Source organism: Ziziphus jujuba, chromosome 6, assembly GCF_031755915.1.
Source record: "Ziziphus jujuba cultivar Dongzao chromosome 6, ASM3175591v1".
In the NCBI taxonomy this organism is placed as follows: Eukaryota; Viridiplantae; Streptophyta; class Magnoliopsida; order Rosales; family Rhamnaceae; genus Ziziphus; species Ziziphus jujuba.
The window spans coordinates 5,981,459-6,004,997 of NC_083384.1; the positions used below are offsets into that span (position 1 = coordinate 5,981,459).

General features: G+C 35.0%; 2 protein-coding genes across 2 annotated transcripts in view; both read right to left on the bottom strand.

The window, feature by feature from the left end:
• LOC125418934 (SH3 domain-containing protein 1) overlaps window positions 1–23,539 on the bottom strand; it is a 61,140-nt gene that overhangs the window by 21,421 nt on the left and 16,180 nt on the right. The gene's annotated exons all lie outside the window — the stretch shown is intronic.
• LOC107432114 (metacaspase-6) lies at window positions 3,040–4,825 on the bottom strand. The gene is made up of 2 exons (XM_060818501.1): window positions 4,483–4,825; window positions 3,040–4,051 (listed from the first exon to the last, which is right to left on the bottom strand). The coding sequence occupies exons 1-2, from the start codon at window positions 4,823–4,825 to the stop codon at window positions 3,111–3,113; spliced, it is 1,284 nt and encodes a 427-aa protein (XP_060674484.1). The 3' UTR covers window positions 3,040–3,110.

A 23,539-nucleotide genomic window follows, 5' to 3' on the forward strand; every position in this document is an offset into this window, starting at 1 on the left:
CGCAGAAAAATTTCTCTCTCTCTCTCTCTCTCCTTTGACTCTCTTCCTCTCCCTGTTTGACCGACCGTTTGGCCGGATTTCAGTCGCCAGAAAGCCACACGCGCCGGCCACCGGTGAAGCCCAGCTCGCCGCGACCTCAGCCTCCAAATTTCCCGGCCAGTCGCCGTCGGACGCGCCCAGATCGGGCCGGTGAAGTCCGCGGCGGCGACTTGAAATTTTCCAGCGATTCTCGCCGTTTCCGACCAATCTAGCCCGACCCATACCTCTATGCCACCATTTTCGACCCCTCTGAGTCCAAATATGGCCTCCAATCTCAAAAATTCGAAGCGGTTTGCGAGATACGAGGAATTGAAAACCGGCTGAAGCTTTCCGGCCACCTCCGGCGGAATTGGGGTCGATGGAGACCGGATTTGTAATCATCGTCACTCAAGCTTCGATTCGGTGTATTATTCAACTATTTTGGATAACGTTTGTGTTTGACCCCCCGGGTACCGGGTATTATTTACCCGATTAAAATATTAATTTATTTGACTGTGTGTGAATTGTGTTCTAGGAGCACCAGTGAGTCATGGAATTGATCCCATGGTGGATCATGGTTTAATTACGTGCTCCAGGTTTAGGTTGGAGACATTGATTGTCCGGGGCGAGCCCAATGTCTCAGTTCGATGCCGAAAGTTCTAGAAGTATTTCTTCCCTTTTTCCTCTCCATCCTGTATTACTTCTTATCTGTCATTGTATAAATTCCACATTATTTGTATAATGCTCTGTATACTGCATTGGACGTGTAGTTATTATTCATGCACTGATTTACTGTTATTTGAAGTGCTGTAAATTTGTGGAATCAATTTGTAGTATTGTGGGAGGAATAAGGGGATGTTTATAGAAGTGTGTTTTAAGTGCAGGTAATTTTTTGGTTAGTCCTACCCTTAGGGGAGGTGCTGCCGGATTTTCCGTTGGAAGGTTCGATGGTATTTCCCTGGGATCAGGACTTGTCTAGGGTTCTGGGGAAGGAATTCTGGACGGGTCCTGACATCAGGGCTTGTCTAGAGTTCCGTGAAGGAATTCTGGACGGGTCCTGACATGTGGGACTTCACACAATATGTTAGGCAGGACCATAAGTAAGGACAAATACATCAAAGGCTATGCTTGATTATGCAAACAAGGTATATCGCACAAAGACAAATCACCGAGCGCATGTAGCACTTGAAAAGTGTAGGGAATGAGCTTGTTAGTGCTCTCAATATTTAAAATATAGAAATTTTTTACAAACTTTATGCGAATTTTTATTTTTTAAATCTATCGAAAGAAAATTTAACTTGCATGTAGAAATGACTATGATTTTCAAAATATCCACCGAAATTTTTTATATTTTTTCATAATTTTTATGGAAATTTTCATTATAATATCCATATCAAATCTTTCAAAATTTTGTTAAAAAGTTCATAATTTTCATAGAAATTTTCAAATTTTCATATATTTCGGTAAAATTTCTATAGAAAGTCTAAAAATATCTATGATTTTTTTTATAAATATTATTAATATTTAGTAAAACTTTTTGCCAAATTTATATTATTGATAGTTTTTGTTTTTACCTTTTATTTGTCTTCCAATAATTAGGTAAATAAAAAAAAAAATTCACACTTAATGAACAATGTTCGAAAATACATTAGATAAGTCTACCAATCATATTTTAGAAAAAAAATTATATCGCAAATTACAAGTTTACCCATCTATTATTTATTTTTGCAATAATAAATTTAATATTGTATAAATATTATAAAGTAAATAAAAGTTAGAATGTAAACAAAAATTAAAAAATATGCAAGAAATATATTTCTCAAAACCAAGGTTTCAAAATTTTTGTGTCGATGGTATATTAACAATTATATAAAAAATATTAAGGAGATAAATCTTTTAATAGTTACTTCATACATTTCATATTTTAAAATGAAAATGAAAATGAAAAAAATACAAATAGCTCTCAACTACCCATGAGTTTTTTTATAGTATTGAAATAACATTTATAAAATATAACGTAATTGTAATAATTGTTATATATCTTAATTAATAAATAATTTTATTAAATATATATTTTTATTACTAATAGTATTTTTTTAACTATCGAAGCTTATTATAAATAAATTGATTAATAGAACTATAATATCCATTCAATATTTTACAATTTTAATAGTTAATTTGATAATTAATTAATTAAATAAGTTAATTTTAAAGTTTTAATAATAAAATTTATTTTTTGCAATAAATTTCCGTCAAGTTTCATAATTTTTATGAGTTTTTATTGATATTTAATAATTTTCGATATTTTTGTTGATATTTTCATATTTTAAACCTTCGATATATCTATCGATATAATTCATCCACATACTCTTTAATTTTATAAATGGAATCTTTTTTTTTCACAAAAAAATAAATAAATAAATAAAATGAGCTTTTCTTTTCTTATTTCTTTTTTTTTTTTTTACTACGTTAGACTTTTAATTTTTTTTAAAATTAATAACTAGTTAATAAAGAGAATATATATGTATATATATAGTTTGCTTTCTAGGATTCAAGTTTAAACTTGAATTTATATCATATTAATGATGTAATTTTACATCATTACTTATTTGATTCCAAAAAAACGTTGTAATTTCTAAAAGTTATCTTTTATTTATATTTTTCCGTCTCTCTCTCTAGTACATTCGTTGGTATTTTCTTCTCATTTAATAAATTTCCATGCATTAATATAAATTTTGCTACCAAAAGTGTTTATATTTTTAATTTCAATACCAAACGAGGTAACTTAGAACAAATAAATATATATAATAAACATATAAATTATATATGATTCTGGAACATTATTACCAAAAAGTTACAGGGTATTGTGGAACATGAGATAATATTTTATATAATATAATTTAGTTCTCGAAATAACAGTTTGAGATTTTTATTTTTATTTTGTTGTTTTTATGTTTTGGGTTCGGACAAAGACACAAATCTTTGATGCGAAGCCAAAATCAAAGAAAGGAACTTGCAGTAGAGAAGAAAAGAAGCATTACGAGATGATTAAACATGAAAATCAACAATAACTGCAACTTGAAAAACTAGTTTCAGATGATTGATGGGCAGAACAGAAAAGGAGCATCAACATGATCATCATTGCAGTAGAGACCAGGTTGCTGATCTAAACCTTTGCTCTTGAGAAATTTCGTAGCCTTCAAAACAAGTTCCCGGTTGGTAATTTGGCCACCTGATTCAGCAATTATGGTCTGGATTGCATGGCTAAAAGCTCCGCAAGGAACATCATCTTTTCCAGAAAGAACCACATCGCCAGAAATTTGGAATGTCTGGCAGCCACTGAACAGAAGCCCACCTTTGGGTAGTAGTTCATGTCGTTGCTTGCCAGTGCCATCCACTCCCCCTTCCACTACCTGTGTTGCTAATGCGTGTTTTGCATTATAAAGATCGGCCTTGATCTCCAGCTTCCGTGTCAGTTTCGTAAGCTCTCGAGCTTTACTTCCCACCATCCCCAGGTATGCTCCTGCTGCACCATTGATGCAATTCAGGGGTTTGTTTTCTTTCCTCATGTTGTACTCCTTCATGAACTTCTTCACCTTGGGACTTACTTCGTCTCCAAAGACTTCGAACAGGGTTGACCTCAGATTCCCAACATCAATGTCGGGTTTTCCAGTTTTTTCATTCAGTATGTCTATGAGAGTGGGGAGTGGCAAAGCTCTACTCTTCATATGGCCATGCCTGAAATATCCAATCTCGTTCTGATCTTTCTCTTCCTCATGCTCTCTCCAAAGATTATAGTAACGCATTTCTGAGGGGAAACGGATTCCACGATCCTTAAATTTCACATAGTACTGACCTCTTGGTCCACCATAGCCGTAGCCATTGCGTTGATATTGTTCATGACGCTCGGTGCTCTCTCCTATCTGTTCTTTAGCTCCGCCAATTAGACCACAGCTGTGACACGAATCCGATACAATTGTGATGCTGCAACCTTCTGGAACTTGGTCTACAATATCCCTTAAATCGTCATCTGCAGTTCAGCCAATTCCCCAAGGTAAAACCCCGCCACGAAAAGAAGTTATGAAGCATAAATTTTCATATATATTATTAGCAACTCCTTTATGGGCGTTGATGCCCATATTATGAGTAGACGTCTGGCCGCATAAAAGCGCTACAGGTTCTGGTAAGGACTGTTTGGAAGATCTCACAGAAAATATATATATATATATATATATATTATATATACAATAATTATCTAATCATAATATTCTAAATTTCTAAAAGTAGAATATAGTATAAAAAAATCTAATACAAAGTGCAAATAATTAATTTATCAAAATTAATCTATACTGTATTTTTACTTTGTAAAATTATTAAATCAGGATATACATGATTAGATGAAAATTGTATATCTATATATATAATATTTATACATGGAGTGAGAGTGAGACAAAAACTGATCAAAGATGAAGTTCATGTCGCATGGCACCAAGCACTCGTCATAGCCAGTTTCGTCGTCTTCACCAATTTCAAGCGGAAATCGAGAGCCATGACCACTGTAGTGGATGAAGAGAATATCACCAGGTTCAGCTGATTGAACAAGGCGAGTGAGGGCATCATATATGTTTTTTCCGGTTGGTTGAGTGCAGGAATCATCAGTGTCGATGAGAACAGTGATATTATCATCCGAGAAGCCATAGCGGTCTAGAAGGCATTTCTTCATCTGGTAGACATCATTGACACATCCGTTGAGATCCACCGTGGTTCCAGGGTAATTGCAACCAATCAACAATGCCTTCCTTACCATTTCTCTCTCTCTCCCACTTCACAACTCTTCCGTTTGGACACTCAGAAATTTTGATATTCTTAAACGATAGAGATAACACGAAAATAAGTAATAGTACTGTTTGCCGAAGAATAAAGCAAAATCTCTTATCTCTCAGCCAAAAAAATTAAAAATATATATTTAAAAAAAAAAGTGACAGAAAACTTTTGCAGCATGTGATTCCCGAGGGATACGGAAGCACGTCATCTAAAATATTCATTGTCACATTGGAGATTTCTTTTTTTTTTTTTTTTTTTTTTGAATTTTCACATGGAGATTTATATAAAATATAATGAAGACTTTGACTTTTCTTTATCGTATTTTTTTAAGCAGACTTATAGTGTTTTCCTATTTGTCTACGTTGGAGAAAATAAAAATAATATGATACGCCACTTCTTATTAATTTAGATTTTTGATAAATTAATTTGGTATCAAATTTACTGACTCAAGAGATACTGATTTAAAACTTAGTAATGTCAATCGAAAAAAATATATATATATATATATATATTTGTAAGGAGGGAAGTGCTGGAAAAAATATAATGGGAGGTGCTCGAAAAAATATGAATGATATAATAGTTCACCTCTCGTCAGCTTAATTTTATAAAATAAAACTATCATTAATATAACTATTATTTGTTGGCTGCATTTAATTATGCGTTGGAGTTTTATTCCAAAATTTTAACTTGGCTATTACTCAATGGTTGCTTTTAATTATATATTGGTTTTTTACTCTAAAAACCTAATTAGAGAAGGTGAATCCCTTCTTAAACAGCCATTTAATTAAATTGTTAAATTGCATATAGGTTCAATTAATGATGGTCATCAATGATTAGGAAAAAAAAAAAAAGGTTAAAGATTGGCTGGATATGGATGGCATTTAGCTTAATTGCAAGGGAAAAAGCAATGCCTTTTTGGCAATTAAGAGTAAATATTCTAATTTGGGATGGTATATATATTAATTATGCAAGACATAAGGGTTGTCTAAACATGTGAATATATTTAGCAAGGAGAATTTTTTTTTATTTGGAGGTAAATCTCACTTCTTATCCCTTGATTTCATTGAACTCTGCCTCCAAGATAAAATATTCTAATGCCGATTAGTATATATATTAATTATGCAAGACTTAACGGTTGTTTATACATGTGAGCATATATAGTAAGAAGAATTCTTCTATCATGATATATTGATGGACTTCTCAGAAAAATCTCACTTTAGAGTCCTTGAATTACTTTATGTAACAGCCCAGTCCACCCGCATGAGATATTGTCCGCTTTGGGTCTAGCCACACGGTTTTAAAAGGCCTCTCAAAGGAAAGGTATCCACACCCTCTTATAAGGCATACTTCGTTCCCCTTTCCGACCGATATGGGATCTCACAATCCACCCCTCTTGGGGCCCAGTGTCCTCGCTGGCACACCGATCCGGGTCCAGTTCTGATACTATCTGTAACAGCCCAATCCACCTGCATGAGATATTGTCCGCTTTGAGCCCAGCCCGCACGGTTTTAAAAGGCCTCTCAAGGGAAAGGTATCCACACCCTCTTATAAGGCATGCTTCGTTCCCCTTTCCAACCGATGCGGGATCTCACAATCCACCCCCCTTGGGGCCCAGCGTCCTCGCTGGCACACCGATCCGGGTCCGGCTCTGATACCATCTGTAACAGCCCAGTCCACCTGCATGAGATATCGTCCGCTTTGGGCCCAGTCTGCACGGTTTTAAAAGGCCTCTCAAGGGAAAGGTATCCACACCCTCCTATAAGGCATGCTTCGTTCCTCTTTCCAACCGATGTGAGATCTCACAATCCACTTCCCTTGGGGCCCAGCGTCCTCGCTGGCACACCGATCCGGGTCCGGCTCTGATACCATCTGTAACAGCCCAGTCCACCCGCATGAGATATTGTCCGCTTTGGGCCCAGCCCGAACAATTTTAAAAGGCCTCTCAAGGGAAAGGTATCTACACCCTCTTATAAGGCATGCTTCGTTCCCCTTTCCAACCGATGTGGGATCTCACAATCCACCCCCCTTGGGGCCCAGCATCCTCGCTAGCACACCGATATGGGTCCGGCTCTAATACCATCTGTAACAGCCCAATCCACCTGCATGAGATATTGTTCGCTTTGGGCCCAGCCCGTACGGTTTTAAAAGGCCTCTCAAGGGAAAGGTATTCACACCCTTTTATAAGGCATGCTTCGTTCCCCTTTCCAACCGATGTGGGATCTCATACTTTAAGTGTTGAGATGTAAAATTATTTTTGGATTAGTTCATATAAAGTTCATTTTGAATTTCTAGAGCTCTAGTACATCATTAAACTTATTCAGACTACCAAGATATTCTCAAATTTTAGCTTTTGAATTAATTAAAAGCTAATAATAAAGGCACATTAAAAGGTTCTATTAAGAAACTGACTCTATGCATCAAATATAAATTAAAAATTGCTTATTGCAAAAAGTTAAATAAATACAAATAATAGTAATACTAATAACTTGTGAATAATTGATTTATTTTCTGTTGGTGCATGTACTTCTTGTATATAAATCATATTTGAAACGGGTCAAAAATTGTTTAAAATTTAAATTCATACATTTTAATACAGAATAATTAAAAATCAAAGTTAAATAAGTTGGCAAAATTGATATGCCACTTATACCCTCGTGAGTTTAAGACATTAAGAGGGAAATTGCTATAAATGGGGAAAAAAAAGAAAAAAAGAAAGAAAGAAAACGAAAAGAACTTTAAAACCAAGACTTTTTTGGGAAGGAATTAAGAACCAAGGCTTTTTTTTTTTTTTTTTACTATAACATGAAATTATCTAATTCATATAGTTCCTCATCTATGACAAAAATATTAGGGGTTTTCACATTTTGAAAATTTTTGAATTTTAAACAAAGACTAATTTTGACTAATACCTTTTTGTACCGGTCTTACCGCTATTTCAACATTATCAATCGAAAAATGGGCATCCAATATGAAGGTTTCCTTCAACGGTGAACAATAATACAAATAAGAAAATAATTGAGAGAATAAATTATCCCCTAATAATGCTTGGATTAAAAAATTATCTGAAAACAATATACCTATATTTTATATATATATAAATGACTAATGTATATAATTTGAAAGATAATGTATAGATTAAGATGAATCCTACTTAAGTTATTCATGGTCTATAACAAATTGCAAATAATAAAATTGATTAGAATTCCATCCATCCATTCCTAAAAGCAACCTTCTTTTATGTGAATTCACCCCCAAAAAGAAAAAGAAAAAAAAAAACCTTCTTTTATGTGGAATTTACCCAAAAAACCAAAAAAAACAAAAAAAATTCCTCAATGTGAATTCCAGTAATTTTTATTAAGTCAACAAAGAGATCTACTAGATCAATGATATCCTTTCTTAGAAATGACCTTCCATAATATATTAAATTATCCCCTAATATACTGAATTCTTTTTATGCTAGGATTAAAAATTATGTGAAAATATCATACCTGTATAATTATTTTATGATGCGAATGTTGTAATTTTTTAACATCCGAATATTTATAAAGATGATAGTTTTATAAAAAAATCATTTAGTTTTGTAGACATCCACAAGTTAAAAAAGTGCAAACGTCCATATTATAAGACTTTATAGTTATATTTTTATATTTAGGGGTATATTCAATTTAAATTTTAATAGATTTAAAAACAGTTAGAGAGAAATTCATAAATTGATATTGAATTCTATAAACTTCGTATAAAAAAGTTTTACTATTTATTACCATTAACTATGGTCACCAGTTTATGCGGCATTTTTATTTGGGGTATTTAATTATATTTATTTTTATACCAAAATTTTAAAAATGATCCCTTTAATGGTAATCATTTAACTTGCTATGTGACATAAATGTTCTATAGATGATCATTTATAAATGGTGATAATGTAACACCCTGTACCAAAAATACACATAATTAAATAAGTTTGACTAAGTTTGACCAAGTTTGACCAAGTGAACAATATGTGGGTTCGAGTTGACTTTTTCAGCAGTTAATATTTTTGGTTTGACTGAGGTACCATTGTATAGATCTCGTCGATACGAGTTCACAGACTGGCGGCACGTCAAATTTCGAGTTACGGATAAAAAGTTATGGTTTTGAGAAGTTTTAAACATAAGTTTTATGTCAGCGTCCAAACCAGTCTCCAATTTTTGTCTGTTAGTGATTTAGGCTCTATATAAGCCTAGTAAGTGTGCCAAACAGGAAGAAAAACCCAAAAATACTCATTTCCTCTCCAAAACCCGAGAAAAACAACCCAGGCCCATGGCCTGAACCGACCGTTTTTACCTCCAACCGGGTTTACGCCATTTGACCCATCTCCGGCCACCATCTTGCTACATGCGCCGACCAGAGAGGAGCGGGGGACGAAGGTGAGCTCGGCCGCAAAATGTAACAGCCCAGTCCACCCGCATGCAATATTGTCCGCTTTGGGCCCAGTCCGCACGGTTTTGTCAAAACGCGTTGCAATGGTTAGGGGTCCCACCCCTTCACTTGCCAGTCTCACTGGCCCGGGCCTCCCAGGCCCAATTACGATATTGTCCGCTTTGGAAGCTAGGTGGTAAGCCTAATCCTACCTCTCACGGTTTTACTTTCCCTCATGGGAACGTGTCGCAAGAGAAAGGTATCCACACCCTCTTTTAAGGCATGCTTCGTTCCCCTTTCCAACCTATGTGGGATCTCACAATCCTCCCCCCTTGGGGCCCAGCGTCCTCGCTGGCACACCGATCCGGGTACTGGCTCTGATACCAACTATAACAGCCGAGTCCACCCGCATGCGATATTGTCCGCTTTGGGCCCAGCCCGCACGGTTTTGTCAAAACGCGTCGCAATGGTTAGGGGTCCCACCCCTTCACCTGCTAGTCCCACTGGCCCGGCCCTCCCAGGCCCAATTACAATATTGTCCGCTTTGGAAGCTAGGTGGTGAGCCCAATCCTACCCCTCATAGTTTTACTTTCCCTCATGGGAACGCGTGGCAAGGGAAAGGTATCCACACCCTCTTTTAAGGCATGCTTCATTCCCCTTTCCAACCGATGTGGGATCTCACACAAAATTTCAAGGCCACCAGTTGCCGGACGCACCCAGATCGGGCCGGAGAAGCCCGACGGCCGAAAATTTTCTCTCTCCTCTTTTCTTGTGTTTTTTGGCCAACCTAGCTCGACCCATACCTCTATCCCACCATTTTCGACCCCTCTGAGTCCATTTCCATGGTTAGATTGCCCAAAATCCCCACCATTTGAGAGATCTCTCAAGTTTAAGTTCGGCCGAACTTTTACGTCAATTTTTCGGTCACCGGAGGAGTCACCGGACCAAGGTAAGACCACTGGTGAACTTCTTGTCTCTTGGGCTTTCCGTTGACATATAATTTGTGAATTTTGGAGGTTGTTTGATAATTTTTCTATTTTTGGGGTTATTTGGTTAATTTTCGGAGAAATTGGGACTGTGTTTGGATGGTTTTGGATAAATTGGTTAGAATTGAAGTTAGATTAGTGAAATTGGATAATATTAGGACCTAATTGGGGGTTCAATTTCAAAAGATTAGGCTCCGGGTGAAAATCCCCAATTTTGGGTACTGGGTCCCTAGGACGCGTGGTATAATTGGACTGTCCGGTGTCCAATTTATGTAATTTTATAGTACTATAAATTATTTGGAGACATTTGGATCACACAAGTGTCTCTGGTTTAGTTGTTTGGAGCCTGAGGAATATTTTGTTATATTACAGGCACTCGAGTTGATCCTGGAGGTGATCCTGTAGAGGAGCAGGCGTGAGCATCTACAGTACTGTGAGTGGTTATATTATTTTTAAATGTTTTGGCCATATAGTATAATATATATATGTGGTTTAAATATTTTACGTATATATCATTTGATTGAAATGTTGTTTTATGCGTATATAAATATTTGCTTTCACATATATGTGTTATCATTTATATGACTTTTGATAATATTTTAAGTGATTTTCAATTTTAATGGGTCCATAAATGGACTTGTGGTATTTAAATATCTTGGTAATTAAATTGAGATTTTAAATCACTTTGGAAATTATTTGGTTTGAGAAACCAGATTGAAAATCATATAATTTTAAGCACGATCAAATATTTCAAAATTTTATGTGCTTAAAATTGGTTTATGGTGAAAAGATTTCACTGTGGTATTTCTGGTTTTTGTATGAAATGATGTTTTGAGATTTTGAAGGATCTAATTAAGCGGTGGAAGTTTAAATGTTAAATTATGATTCATGATACAGTATTGTTTGGAAAAGTATATACACAATCTTACAAGATTGTTTCATGTATACTGTATTGGTTATTTTAAATTGATGTACCATGTAATGCCAATACCTTGGATCAGTATTATATTATATTATATTACTACGCGCTGGGTTTACCACGGTGCCATGAGGTTGGTTTCATCCAACGGTCATCTATTATTACCATGGACTGTGAGGTCGAGTTTATCCGACGGTTTATTATTATTACCACGGTGCCATAAGATTGGTTTCATCCAACGGTCATCTATTATTACCATGGACTGTGAGGTCGGGTTTATCCGACGATTTATTATTATTACCACGGTGCCATGAGGTTGGTTTCATCCAACGGTTATCTATTATTACCACGGACTGTGAGGTCGGGTTTATCCGATGGTTTATTATTATTGCCATGGTGCCGTGAGATGGGTATCATCCAACGTTTATTATTGCCATGGACAGTAAAATTGGGTACGTCCCGACGGTTATTTATTATCTTCATGACACCGTTCATATATTGAAAGTCGTGAGGTGGGTGTATCCCACGGTTTGTATATTTGTACATCGTATGGTACATTGTATATGTTGGTATATATTGTTGATTTACAAATATTGTGGTGATTTCTGCATTTTCATATTTATTTGGTGGAACTGTAATTATTATAGTTTATGCTCAAATGTTTATATCTGGATTTGATACATTTCATAATATTACAATGATCGTTCATTCATACTTTTCAGCATCGATTTTTATGATATTAATTGGGGTACAAGTTTGGGTTTTGTGAAATGATTTTTAAACGGGGAATTTTTCAACGAGTGGAATGAGAGATCTTGAGAGAAAGATTTTTTAGAAATAAATCATTAATTTTCTATTATACTATGCCACTCACTAAGATTCTTTATCTCACATTTTATTGTTTTAAATTCGTTCCCCTAGGCCCAGGCAGCTAGTAGCAGTCTACCTCGCGCACAGCTTACCGCTTGTTTCCTTACACTACAGCAGCCGTATTTATCCTTTCTTTACCTATTGTTATCTTCTGGACTTATTTATTACTTATTTATACTCATAGACCTTGTTGATATTCTTAGAATGCTCTGATTTTAAATATGGAACTCAATAGAAACCATAGTACTCATGTGTGTTGTTATGGCCTGTAGTACAGTAGGCCAGTTGTGGACTTATTTATATATATATATTTATATATTCGAGCTATTAATGTTAATGCTGGTATTGATTATCTACGTTTTAAGGTGAGGTTCCATTGGATATTTTCTAGAGTTTGTCCAGTGGGACTTCACTAGGCGGGATCACCCGGGAGATCCTGAGAGGGTTCCCGGGGCGGATCCTGTCAGATAAATACCATTTTTTAATATAAAATTTGTAATAATCTATGGAAAACTTTGAAATTGAGGTAGAATTTTAGTTAGACATTTCAAGTCACAATTTCCCTTCTAAAATCTTATCTAATTCATTAAAATATATCATTTTTTAATATCCATTAAAACCAATAACTTTTTGAATACCTTAGAATTAAAAAAAAAAAAAACTTTTATAAAGTCCTAATTTAATATATGGATTGGATATAGTGTTTTCAATGGCGGACAGGTAAGTAATGTGTCAGAACTTGCCCTTGGAAGAGGATTAACAACTGGAATGGCTGTTAATACCTCGTAGACTAAGGAGCAAAAGGATGAATTTGCTAGAGGAAAGGCTCTCATCTGATCAGCTAGTTTTAGTAGACTGTTAAATATTCCAGTAAACTATAAATTAAGTGCCTTTTAACTTGTATAAATTCTAAATTGAACACACATAGCTTTTAAATTCTTTTAAAGTCTACCTAACTTTAAATTGGATACACTCCTTTTATAAGTCAATAACTTTTTAAATAGTTTAGATTTTAAAAATTTTACATTATAAAGTCTTAGTTAAATACACAAACAGAAAGTGGTATTTCTAGTGGTCAACAGTTGAGCAATATGTAAGAACTTACCCTTAGAAAGGGGTTAATGCTGGAAATCACTGCTAAGATCCCATAGGCTAAGGAGCATAAGGAGGAATATGTCTATAGAAGAGCCCACGTCTGATTAGTTAGCTTTAATAAACTTTTAAAGATTCCATTAAAATACAAATTAAAAGGAATATAAATTAAATACTCTACAATTTGTATAAACTCTAAACTGAATATTCCTAGGTTTCAAATTCTTTTAAAATCTAACTTTAAATTGAATACACTTTCTTTATGCATGACTAATGTATATAATTTGAAAGATAATATACAGATTAAGATGGACCACCCTTAAATTATCCATGTCAGGACCCGTCCAGAATTTCTTCCTTGGAACCCTAGTCACGCCCTGATCCCAGGGAAATACCACCGAACCTTCCAACGGAAAATCCGGCAGCACCTCCCCTAAGGGTAGGACTAACAAAAAATTTCCTGCACTGAAAACACACTTCTATATTCATCCCCTTATTCCTCCCACGATACTACAAATTGTTTCCACAATTTACAGCACTTCACAACAATAACGGTAAACTAGTGCATAAATAAAACATAAGTGTCCAAATAGTATACAGAGCTTTATGAAGTGCTATTCAACAGAAATACAACAAAGATGAAAGAAATAGTACAACTGAAAGGAATGAGTACAAAAGTACTTCTTGAAACACGACAGCGGCGGAGAACTGGTTCGCCCCAGAAGAACGTCTATCACCCATTGCACCTAAGGGAACAGAACTTAAAAACATGAGATGCTAATCATCTCAATGAGTGACCCTAACTACTGAACACTTTTATAATAATAGTAATAATATGACAAATAAAGGAATTGAATTAATACCAACAATTAATAAATAAATAATAATTACAGTTGGAAATAATAATATTCTCTCAAAACTCTCGCTAATCACTCCGTTAGAAATGTTCCCTTTTTAAAACAATTTCACAAAACCCGATATTCGTACTTCCCGAAAACCAAAGGATCAAACCATTTGATAAACAATAAATAAATAAATACCCCAATATATATAATTAAAATGTAGTAAATTATAATAAATAAATTTTTGAACACCTTTGGGGTTTGAAACTTTATCTGAAAAATTACACTTGACGTACCACACCATATACCAGTGATGACCTCCGATACCCAGCGTCCCGAGCACCGACTGGCGGGAGATTAAAGAGAGAAACTTGCAAACGGCATTTCAGCGTCCCGACAGTACCGCTGCTGGAACCGTCATCCCAGCCAAGGGAGGGGCGGCTGTGGCCAATATCAAACTTGCCTGCCCACGGTCCAATGGCAACCATGAGAGACATAATACTTGCGCGCTAAACCACATAATACTTGCGCGCTAAACCACGTGTACATACACCAGAACACCAATACTGTATGAGTGCGTCTAAAATAATTATTAAACCAACCGTACCATTTTCCAAAATTACCGTGGGAAATATACCAAATTTTCACAAATACCATCCCACATATTTTCATTTAACAACCCGGTACGAAAATATCGATAACCAATAACCAATAAAAATAATTTTCCTCGCAACACGCGGTTCAACAAATAATATACCACGGGCATAATGGTGAAAATTAAACCACCAATTTAAACAAATATTTTTTCTTAAAATATTCAAACCAATTATGCCCAAAGATAATATAAAATCCAGACACAATTAATTGCTGAAAATACTTGCTCATGTGGCGTATTTTAAATATAATCGGGAAAAATATTATTTTATATATATTTACCCATTGGTGCTAAATGGAATTTTGGGATCATTAAGAAATTCCCGATTATTATTTTATTGTGATTAAATGGTAATTATTACACATGAGCAAGTATTTTCAGCAATTCATTGTGTCTGGATTTTATATTATCTTTGGGCATAATTGGTTTGAATATTTTAAGAAAAATTATTTGTTTAAATTGGTGGTTTAATTTTCATCATTATGCCCGTGGTATATTATTTGTTGAACCGCGTGTTGCGAAGGAAAATTATTTTTATTGGTTATTGGTTATCGATGTTTTCGTACCGGGTTGTTAAATGAAAATATATGGGATGGTATTTGTGAAAATTTGGTATATTTCCCATGGTAATTTTGGAAAACGGTACGGTTGGTTTAATAATTATTTTAGACGCACTCATACAATATTGGTGTTCTGGTGTATGTACATGTGGTTTAGCGTGCAAGTATTATGTGGTTTAGCATGCAAGTATTATGTCTCCCGTGGTTGCCATTGGATCGTGGACAGGCAAGTTTGATATTGGCCACAGCTGCCCCTCCCTTGGCCGGGATGATGGTTCCAGCAGCGGTACTGTCGGGACGCCGAAGTGTCGTTTGCAAGTTTCTCTCTTTAATCTCCCCGCCAGTCGGTGCTCGGGACGTTGGGTATTGGAGGGCATCACTGGTATATGGTGTGGTGCGTCAAGTGTAATTTTTAAAATAAAGTTTCAAACCCCAAAGGTGTTCAAAAATTTATTTATTATAATTTACTACATTTTAATTATATATATTGGGGTATTTATTTATTTATTGTTTATCAAATGGTTTGATCCCTTGGTTTTCGGGAAGTACGAATATCGGGTTTTGTGAAATTGTTTTAAAAAGGGAACATTTCCAACGGAGTGATTAGCGAGAGTTTTGAGAGAAAATTATTATTTCCAACTGTTATTATTATTTATTTATTAATTGTTGGTATTAATTCAATTCCTTTATTTGTCATATTATTACTATTATTATAAAAGTGTTCAGTAGTTAGGGTCACTCATTGAGATGATTAGCATCTCACGTTTTTAAGTTCTGTTCCCTTAGGTGCAAGGGGTGATGGACGTTCTTCCGGGGCGAACCAGTTCTCCGCCGCTGTCGTGTTTCGAGAAGTACTTTTGTACTCATTCCTTTCAGTTGCACTATTTCTTTCATCTTTGTTGTATTTCTGTTGAATAGCACTTCATAAAGCTCTGTATACTATTTGGACACTTATGTTTTATTTATGCACTGGTTTACCGTTATTGTTGTGAAGTGCTGTAAATTGTGGAAACAATTTGTAGTATCGTGGGAGGAATAAGGGGATGAATATAGAAGTGTGTTTTCAGTGCAGAAATTTTTTGGTTAGTCCTACCCTTAGGGGAGGTGCTGCCGGATTTTCCGTTGGAAGGTTCGGTGGTATTTCCCTGGGATCAGGGCTTGTTTAGGGTTCCGGGGAAGGAATTCTGGACGGGTCCTGACAGTTGGTATCAGAGGTCTAGGTTCTAGTATTCCTAAGGGATTGTGCATTGTTGTGCATCCCATCCGCATCTATTTTCTCGTTTTACCCGTCTTAAAGCGTTCTTTCTCTTTATCTCGAAGTAAATTCGTGGTCCGAGTTAAAATAACTCTAATCTTCGAGGGTGTCAGTGAGAATCACCTATCCTAACGGGGAATTCCTATGGCCTAGTCGATGGTCGAGGATTGCCTTTTCTTTTCAAAGCTCAAGTAATGGGGGTAGATCGAATTCTGTGAATCTTTTTGGGAATTGAAGTGGTCCTAGATATGGTTCGAGTGGTTAGGCAACTTATGTTTATGGACCGCTAGCATAAGGGAGTAAAGTTAAAGTGTTTTAGCTTACCTGAAGTGGTGCTTCATGGAAGAGTTAGTGAAGTCTTTACGGAGGTTAATTTCTGCAGTCATTGTAAGGAGCTATCGGAGGATGGTTGTTGAGGGTCTATGGCCCAAGTGGTTGATGCCAAAGAAGATGGTGAGCGTTGGAACCGCTAATAGTGGGAAACAATTTGAAAGTATTTTCCCAGCAAGTTATCTGGATTACGACCGTAAAAAGGATATCGAATCATTATTGATTTGGCTTTGGACATCGATCAATTTCTGTACCGCCGTACCGTGCGACTCCATCAAAGTTAAAGGACTTAAAGGCTTAGCTGCAAGATTTGGAGAATAAAAGTTTCACTAAAGCAAGTTTATCATCGTGAATGACATCTGTTTCGTTCATGGAGAAGAAGGATGATTGCCTAAGGGTGTGTATCGGCTATCAACGGTTTAGCAAGGTCACCACCCATAATTGATACTCGTTGCCGAGTATGAATGTGTGTCGATCAATCTCAAGGTGTCAAAATATTTTTTCCGATCAATTATTAAAAATTAAATACTTTTCAAAGTGATATTTGAAATTAAAGGTGTTTTATTCAAGTATTTTTCGTTTATGTTCGTACATGTATTTGTATGTTATATTGTTTGATATTATACTGCACCATACGGAGGCGGCGAACCAGTGTGGTCCATGTAGAGCTAGCCCCATAATCATGTTGCCTACGAGTCCAGGGGATTGGACTGCCAATATAGGCAACCACCCTGGTTTGTATTGGTAGCAGAGTGTCGGCGATAGTTGGAATTATGGATCACGTAGTATGTAGAAGGTATCGTACGTACCTCCATTACGAGCGTGCACATTTCATTTTATGCTATGGATTTTAAGATATGATTTTGTGCATTTATTCATGTTTTTATTATTGTTCCAATGTGGAGTTTTAACAATTGCCTATGCAAGTTAGGTATATTTGAAAATAATATTTTTTTCGATTATATTTAAAATACGCCACATGAGCACAAATTACAGATATCGATTTAACACCACATAAATATAATTAATTGCCCAAAATAGTTTTCAAGGTGGGTCACTCACCTGGAGCACGCAATTAAACCATGATCCACCATGGGATCAATTCCACGACTCACCGGTGCTCCTAGAACACAATTCACACACAGTCAAATAAATTAATATTTTGTTCAGGTAAATAATACCCGGTACCCGGGGGGCCAAACACAAACGTTAACCAAAATGGTCGAATAATATACCGAATTGAAGCTCGTGGAACGAGGATCGCATTACCGGTCTCCATCGACCCCAATTCTGCTGGAGGTGGCCGGAATTTGGCCGGAAAGCTTTGGTCGGGATTCAATTCCTCGTATCTCGCAAACCGCTTTGAATTTTGGAGATTGGAGGCCATATTTGGACTCAGAGGACCCAAAATAGGGGGAGAGGGGTGGCAATTTGGACTGGACTGGCCGGAATACGGCGGAATCACTGGAAAAAAATCAACCGGCCGCCGCGACTTCACCGGCCTGATTTGGGCGCGTCGCAGGCTGGCCGATCGCCAAATTTGGCTGGTAAGCTCGCCGGCGTGTGGTCTACGTCTATGGCCGACGTGTGTAGCTTATGGGTGGCCGGAATTTGAAAAATACGGTGAGGCCGAGAGGGAGAAAGGAAAGGAAAGGAAGAAGAAAAGAAGAAGAAGAAGAGGAAGAAGAAGAAGAAATTCGGGGCTGGGTCCCCTTTTTTCCCACGTGGGGAAAAGAAAAGAAAAAGAAAAAGAAAAAGAAAAAGGAAAATAAAATAAAATAAAAATAATTAAATAATATTTAAAATAATATTATATAAAATAATAATTTGGTATTAAGCATGGTTGACATGTGGCATCTCACCATGGTGACACATGGTCATATTTATTAAGTCACACATGGCACATCGTTACACGTTTAAAAATAATATTAAAATAATACAGTATTTGAAAAACTCTACAGGTCCATAACTTTCAAACCACATGTCCAAATTGGACGTGCTGCTAGTCTACAGTCTCATATCGACGAGCACTTTACAACCATGCATGAGTCAAAGCTCAACTTTGCATGAATAAAAAGTCAACTCGGACACCCCTTGGACAGTTTGGACCTCAACTTGTTTTGCTCATAACTTTCAAACCGTAGCTCCGTTTTCAACGTGCTACTAGTCTACGAACGCGTGCCAACATGTACTTCGTAATGGTACCTTAGTCAACCTAGAATTCCAATCGGGTCAAAAAGTCAACTTTTGACCCCTTGGGTCAACGTTCAACAGTCAACCTCGATCAACGTGCAAAAATTCCGACATGGTTCGGGACGAGGTGTTACAATCCACGACCGTGTAACAAATTGCAAATAATAAAATTGATTAGTATTCCTTCCATCCATCCCTAGAAAGAACCTTCTTCCATGAGGAATTTACCCCCCACCCCAAAAAATAAAATAAAATAAAATAAAAAACTCACAATGTTGATTCTAGTAATATTGACATTGTCTACATATAGAAATTACGAAAGTTAACGAAATTAGGTATCCCTGAAGTACTATACTCCTCTCCCATATGTATGTGGAATTGAACCCACATATATGGATGACCCTCACATGTATGTAGAATAGAAACCGTATATATGAATGACCCACATGTATAACCCCCACAAGCATGTGAGAGTATGGCACTCTTGAAGTATTGAAAATCTCCTCCATCCATAAAAACAACCTTCCATAATATACTAAATTTTTTTATTCTTGGATTAAAAAATTATGTGAAAACAATATGCTTATATTCTATATTTATAAATGACTAATGTATGTAATTTGAAACACGCATTTAAATTATACACGACTATATAAGAAATTACAAATAATTAAATTGATTAGTATTCCTGCCATCCGTCCCCATAAACAACCTTCTTCCTCGTGGAACTTAAAAAATAAAATAAAATAAATAAAAATTCCTCCTAGTGGATTCCAGTAATATTGATGAGGCCGACATCTAGAAATTAAGAAAGACTACGGGATAAATGACATATTGACATCATCCTATATTCCAGCATGACACATGCAAATCACACTGAAAATAAAAAATTAATCACAAATTTTCATGAAAACATAAAGACTTCTAACAGACTTTAATGGTATTGAACTTGTATTCGATAATTTTATTAATTTTCATCACATAATGTATTACAAAGAATTTTTCCCACTTTAAAATTTTGAATTTATAATCTTTAAAGTATGGATGTGAATCATTTATTGCAATAACAGTAATAATAATAATAATAATAAACAATTCAATAAATTGCTTTGTTAAAAAAAATTTATAAAAAAAAAAACCATATACTTATATTCTATATTTATAAATGGCTATTGTATAATTTGAAAGTAACAATGTACAGATTAAGATGGATCCCACTTAAGTTATACATGGTCATATAACAAACTGCAAATAATAAAATTGATTAGAATTCCATCCATCCATTCCTAGAAACAACCTTCTTTTATGTGGAATTTATCCCAAAAAAAAAAAAAAAGTGAATTCCAGTAATTTTCAATTACAAAGATTTTCTCACTTTAATATTTCGAACTTAGAAAATTTAAGGTATGGATATGAATTACTTGTTGCATTATCAATAATAACAACAACAATAATAATAATAAATATTTAACAAATTGCGAATAATAATAATAAATATTTAACAAATTGCTTGTGTATAATTCATTTGTTTCCTGTTGGTGTATGTACTCACCTTATCAAGTATGAAGTGGCTAAATTTTTTTTTTTAAAAAAAGAAATTGATACATTTTTAATACAGAATAATTAAAGACCAAGCCCATTTTTTTAAAGGAATATTTAAAGACCAAGACTTCGTTAATTTATTACAAATTGAAATTAATTAGTTAACATGGTTCCTAATGTATGATAAACTATGGGTTTTCAGATTTAGAAATCCTTTGAATATTATACAAAGACTAAAATTATATGTGGATTACCACTACTTCAATATTATCAATTGAAAAATGGGTATCCAATGTGATGGTTTCCTTCAACAGGGAAAGATAATACAAATAAAAAGAAAAATAATTGAGAGAATAAATTATCGCCTAATACACTAAATTCCTTTCATGGTTGGATTAACAAATTATGTGAAAACAATGTACTTATTTTCTATCTTTATAAATGACTAACGTATAGAATTTGAAAGACCATATACAGATTAAGACGCATCGCACACGTGACCGCCTAACAAATTGAAAAAAAATAAAAGAAAAAAAATAAAATTGATTTGTATTCCTTCCATCCATCCCTAGAAATAACTTTCCTCCATGTGGATTCTGGTAACATTGATAAGGTCAACATCTGGAGATCAAGAAAACCAATAAGATGACATCATTCTATATTCCTCCATGACATATGCAACTGGTACTATAAATAAATAAATTAATTAATTACAAATTTTCATGAAAACATAAAGACTTCTACTAGATTTTGATATTGTATTCATCAAATATAACTTAATGTATCAAACGAGAGTTGTTCAATTAGTAAACTATTTATTCGTAGTGCAAACGTACTTCATACAAAGATTTTGCTTTTATGTAAGATGACCAATTTCATGAAACTCTTAGATAGATAAAACAACGAGAGAATTTACGCAAATGTCTATATCATAATTTAATGGAGCAGGTACCGTACTCCTGGGTACCGGAGTAGGATCTTAATTTAATCACTGGGTAATATTATTGAAAGAGATTTGTAGGTCTTCTCTAACATTTAACACCGTACCAAGCACTTAACCTCCAATTTTAATTGAAGAACAGCTTAATTTATCATAAAAGATTCCTTGTTACTTAGCTAATAGAATTTGAAGAAATTCAACTATCCAACTATATGCACAACAGGTTACTAGATTCACAACAGGTTAATTTATCATAAAAGGTTTCTTTTACTCGGCCGGTTTAGTACATAGTGGGTGTGGGATAAAGATCTTTTGTACACATAATATTTTTGTTTCTATTTCTGTCCGCCAGTAATAATATGATTATAATGTCAACCCATATACAACTACAAACCCATATTTCGATGATATTGCTCGAGGAGTTGAGGTACAGCTTTTAGGATTTCGATATAACCAACTCACATATTAATAGCGGGGTTAGATCACCGACAATCTCCAAATCAATTAACCTGAGTATTTACGTGACATTAGTTTCAAAATATTCGTTGGTTTCACTAAGTAGCTACTTAGAAACCTAGAAATAAAAATGTATTTAAGGGCGTACAGAAAGAGGGGGAAAAAAACATTAAAAAAAAAAAAAGACTTACCCTACTTGTGGTTGACAATGAATGAGAAAGTCTGTGTTTAATAAGAAAGCTTTTAGATTTGAGTGGTGATTGTCAGTCAAGTGAGTCTAGTATTGATGGCTATAAATAGTGGAGCCACATTGAGCCACAAAACGCACCAAGCCATCATCGATTTGATAGCTAATCTATATAGAGTTTTTTTCTTTTTCTGCTGGAAACAGTACATTTGAATAAGTTTTCTTTGTTGAACAATCATGGTGGTGATAAGCTCTGCAAAGCCTACAAAGTTGGCCCTGCAATTCATCTTTGCTGAAAAAGTTTATGCGACACTCATTGCGACTGGTGAGAAGAAGTTGGAAGTTGAATATCTTCTGGATCTAGTTGACAACATCCTACTTACCGTCACCGATGTCCAGGTACATACATTAGAGAATTTCACTAAGCATGCCCTTGATATGCCTCATGGTATCAAAAGCATGCCTAAACAATTACACGTAATCCACATGTAATCCATCATAGCCAGTAGGTTACATAATAATTGACCAGCATATCTTTAATACTGAAAATGTGGCTGTGTTTTATGGCAAATATATATATGTATATATACTCACACATATTTAGATACTTTAATTTAATTATTGCTTTTCTTAAGAATATTACTTGCTATTGGCACTTTATTTGATTTATTTATTTTTGCTGAGTTACTGCAGCGCGTGGAACATGAGTTCGAATTCAGGCATCCCGGTTCCACTTTCAAGTCGCCGTCAAGTACATTGAAGAAGATTTCCTGCGAACTGGTTGCAACAAATTAAACCTCTTTCCAACCTTTCAAAATATAGTATATACTTATAAAAATTAATAATATATATTGCAGAATTACTTTCCAAGTTATATATGATGATCATTTCAAATCTAAAATATATGTAAATATATATACATATATGATGGTAAATTAGTGACGTGGAAAGTGGTATAAATTTCTTTTTTTTTTTAATTTATATATTTCAGTTTGAAACCCCCCCCCCCCTCCCCCCCCCAAAAAAAAAAAGAAGAGAGAGAGAGAGAACTGTATATTATAGCGATCATGAAGTGCATATCTCCACAATTTTTAAGATTCTAACAATTACTGCATCCTACGATGATTTGCAAAACATTTGGTTTATATGATTAAGAGGTGTATATATATATATATATTATAATAATTAAATTAAACAAATATCAAATGAGGTGTAACTAATTAATTACAATGGCAGCAGATGGACCAAGGTGATGAAGTAAACATTGAGAAAACGGTGGTAGCAATAGTGAACTTGCTATCAAGCTATTCATTGGATGCAAAGCTGGTGCTGAGCCTCGCAGCTTTAGCAACGGAGTTCGGGGACTTCTGGCGACTCAGGAAGGACTTGACTCATAAGTCATCCTTACCGAAAGAATTCTGCTTGTCAATGGCAATCTTGAAGTTCGAATCTGGCTATCTGGTCGAGCCGAA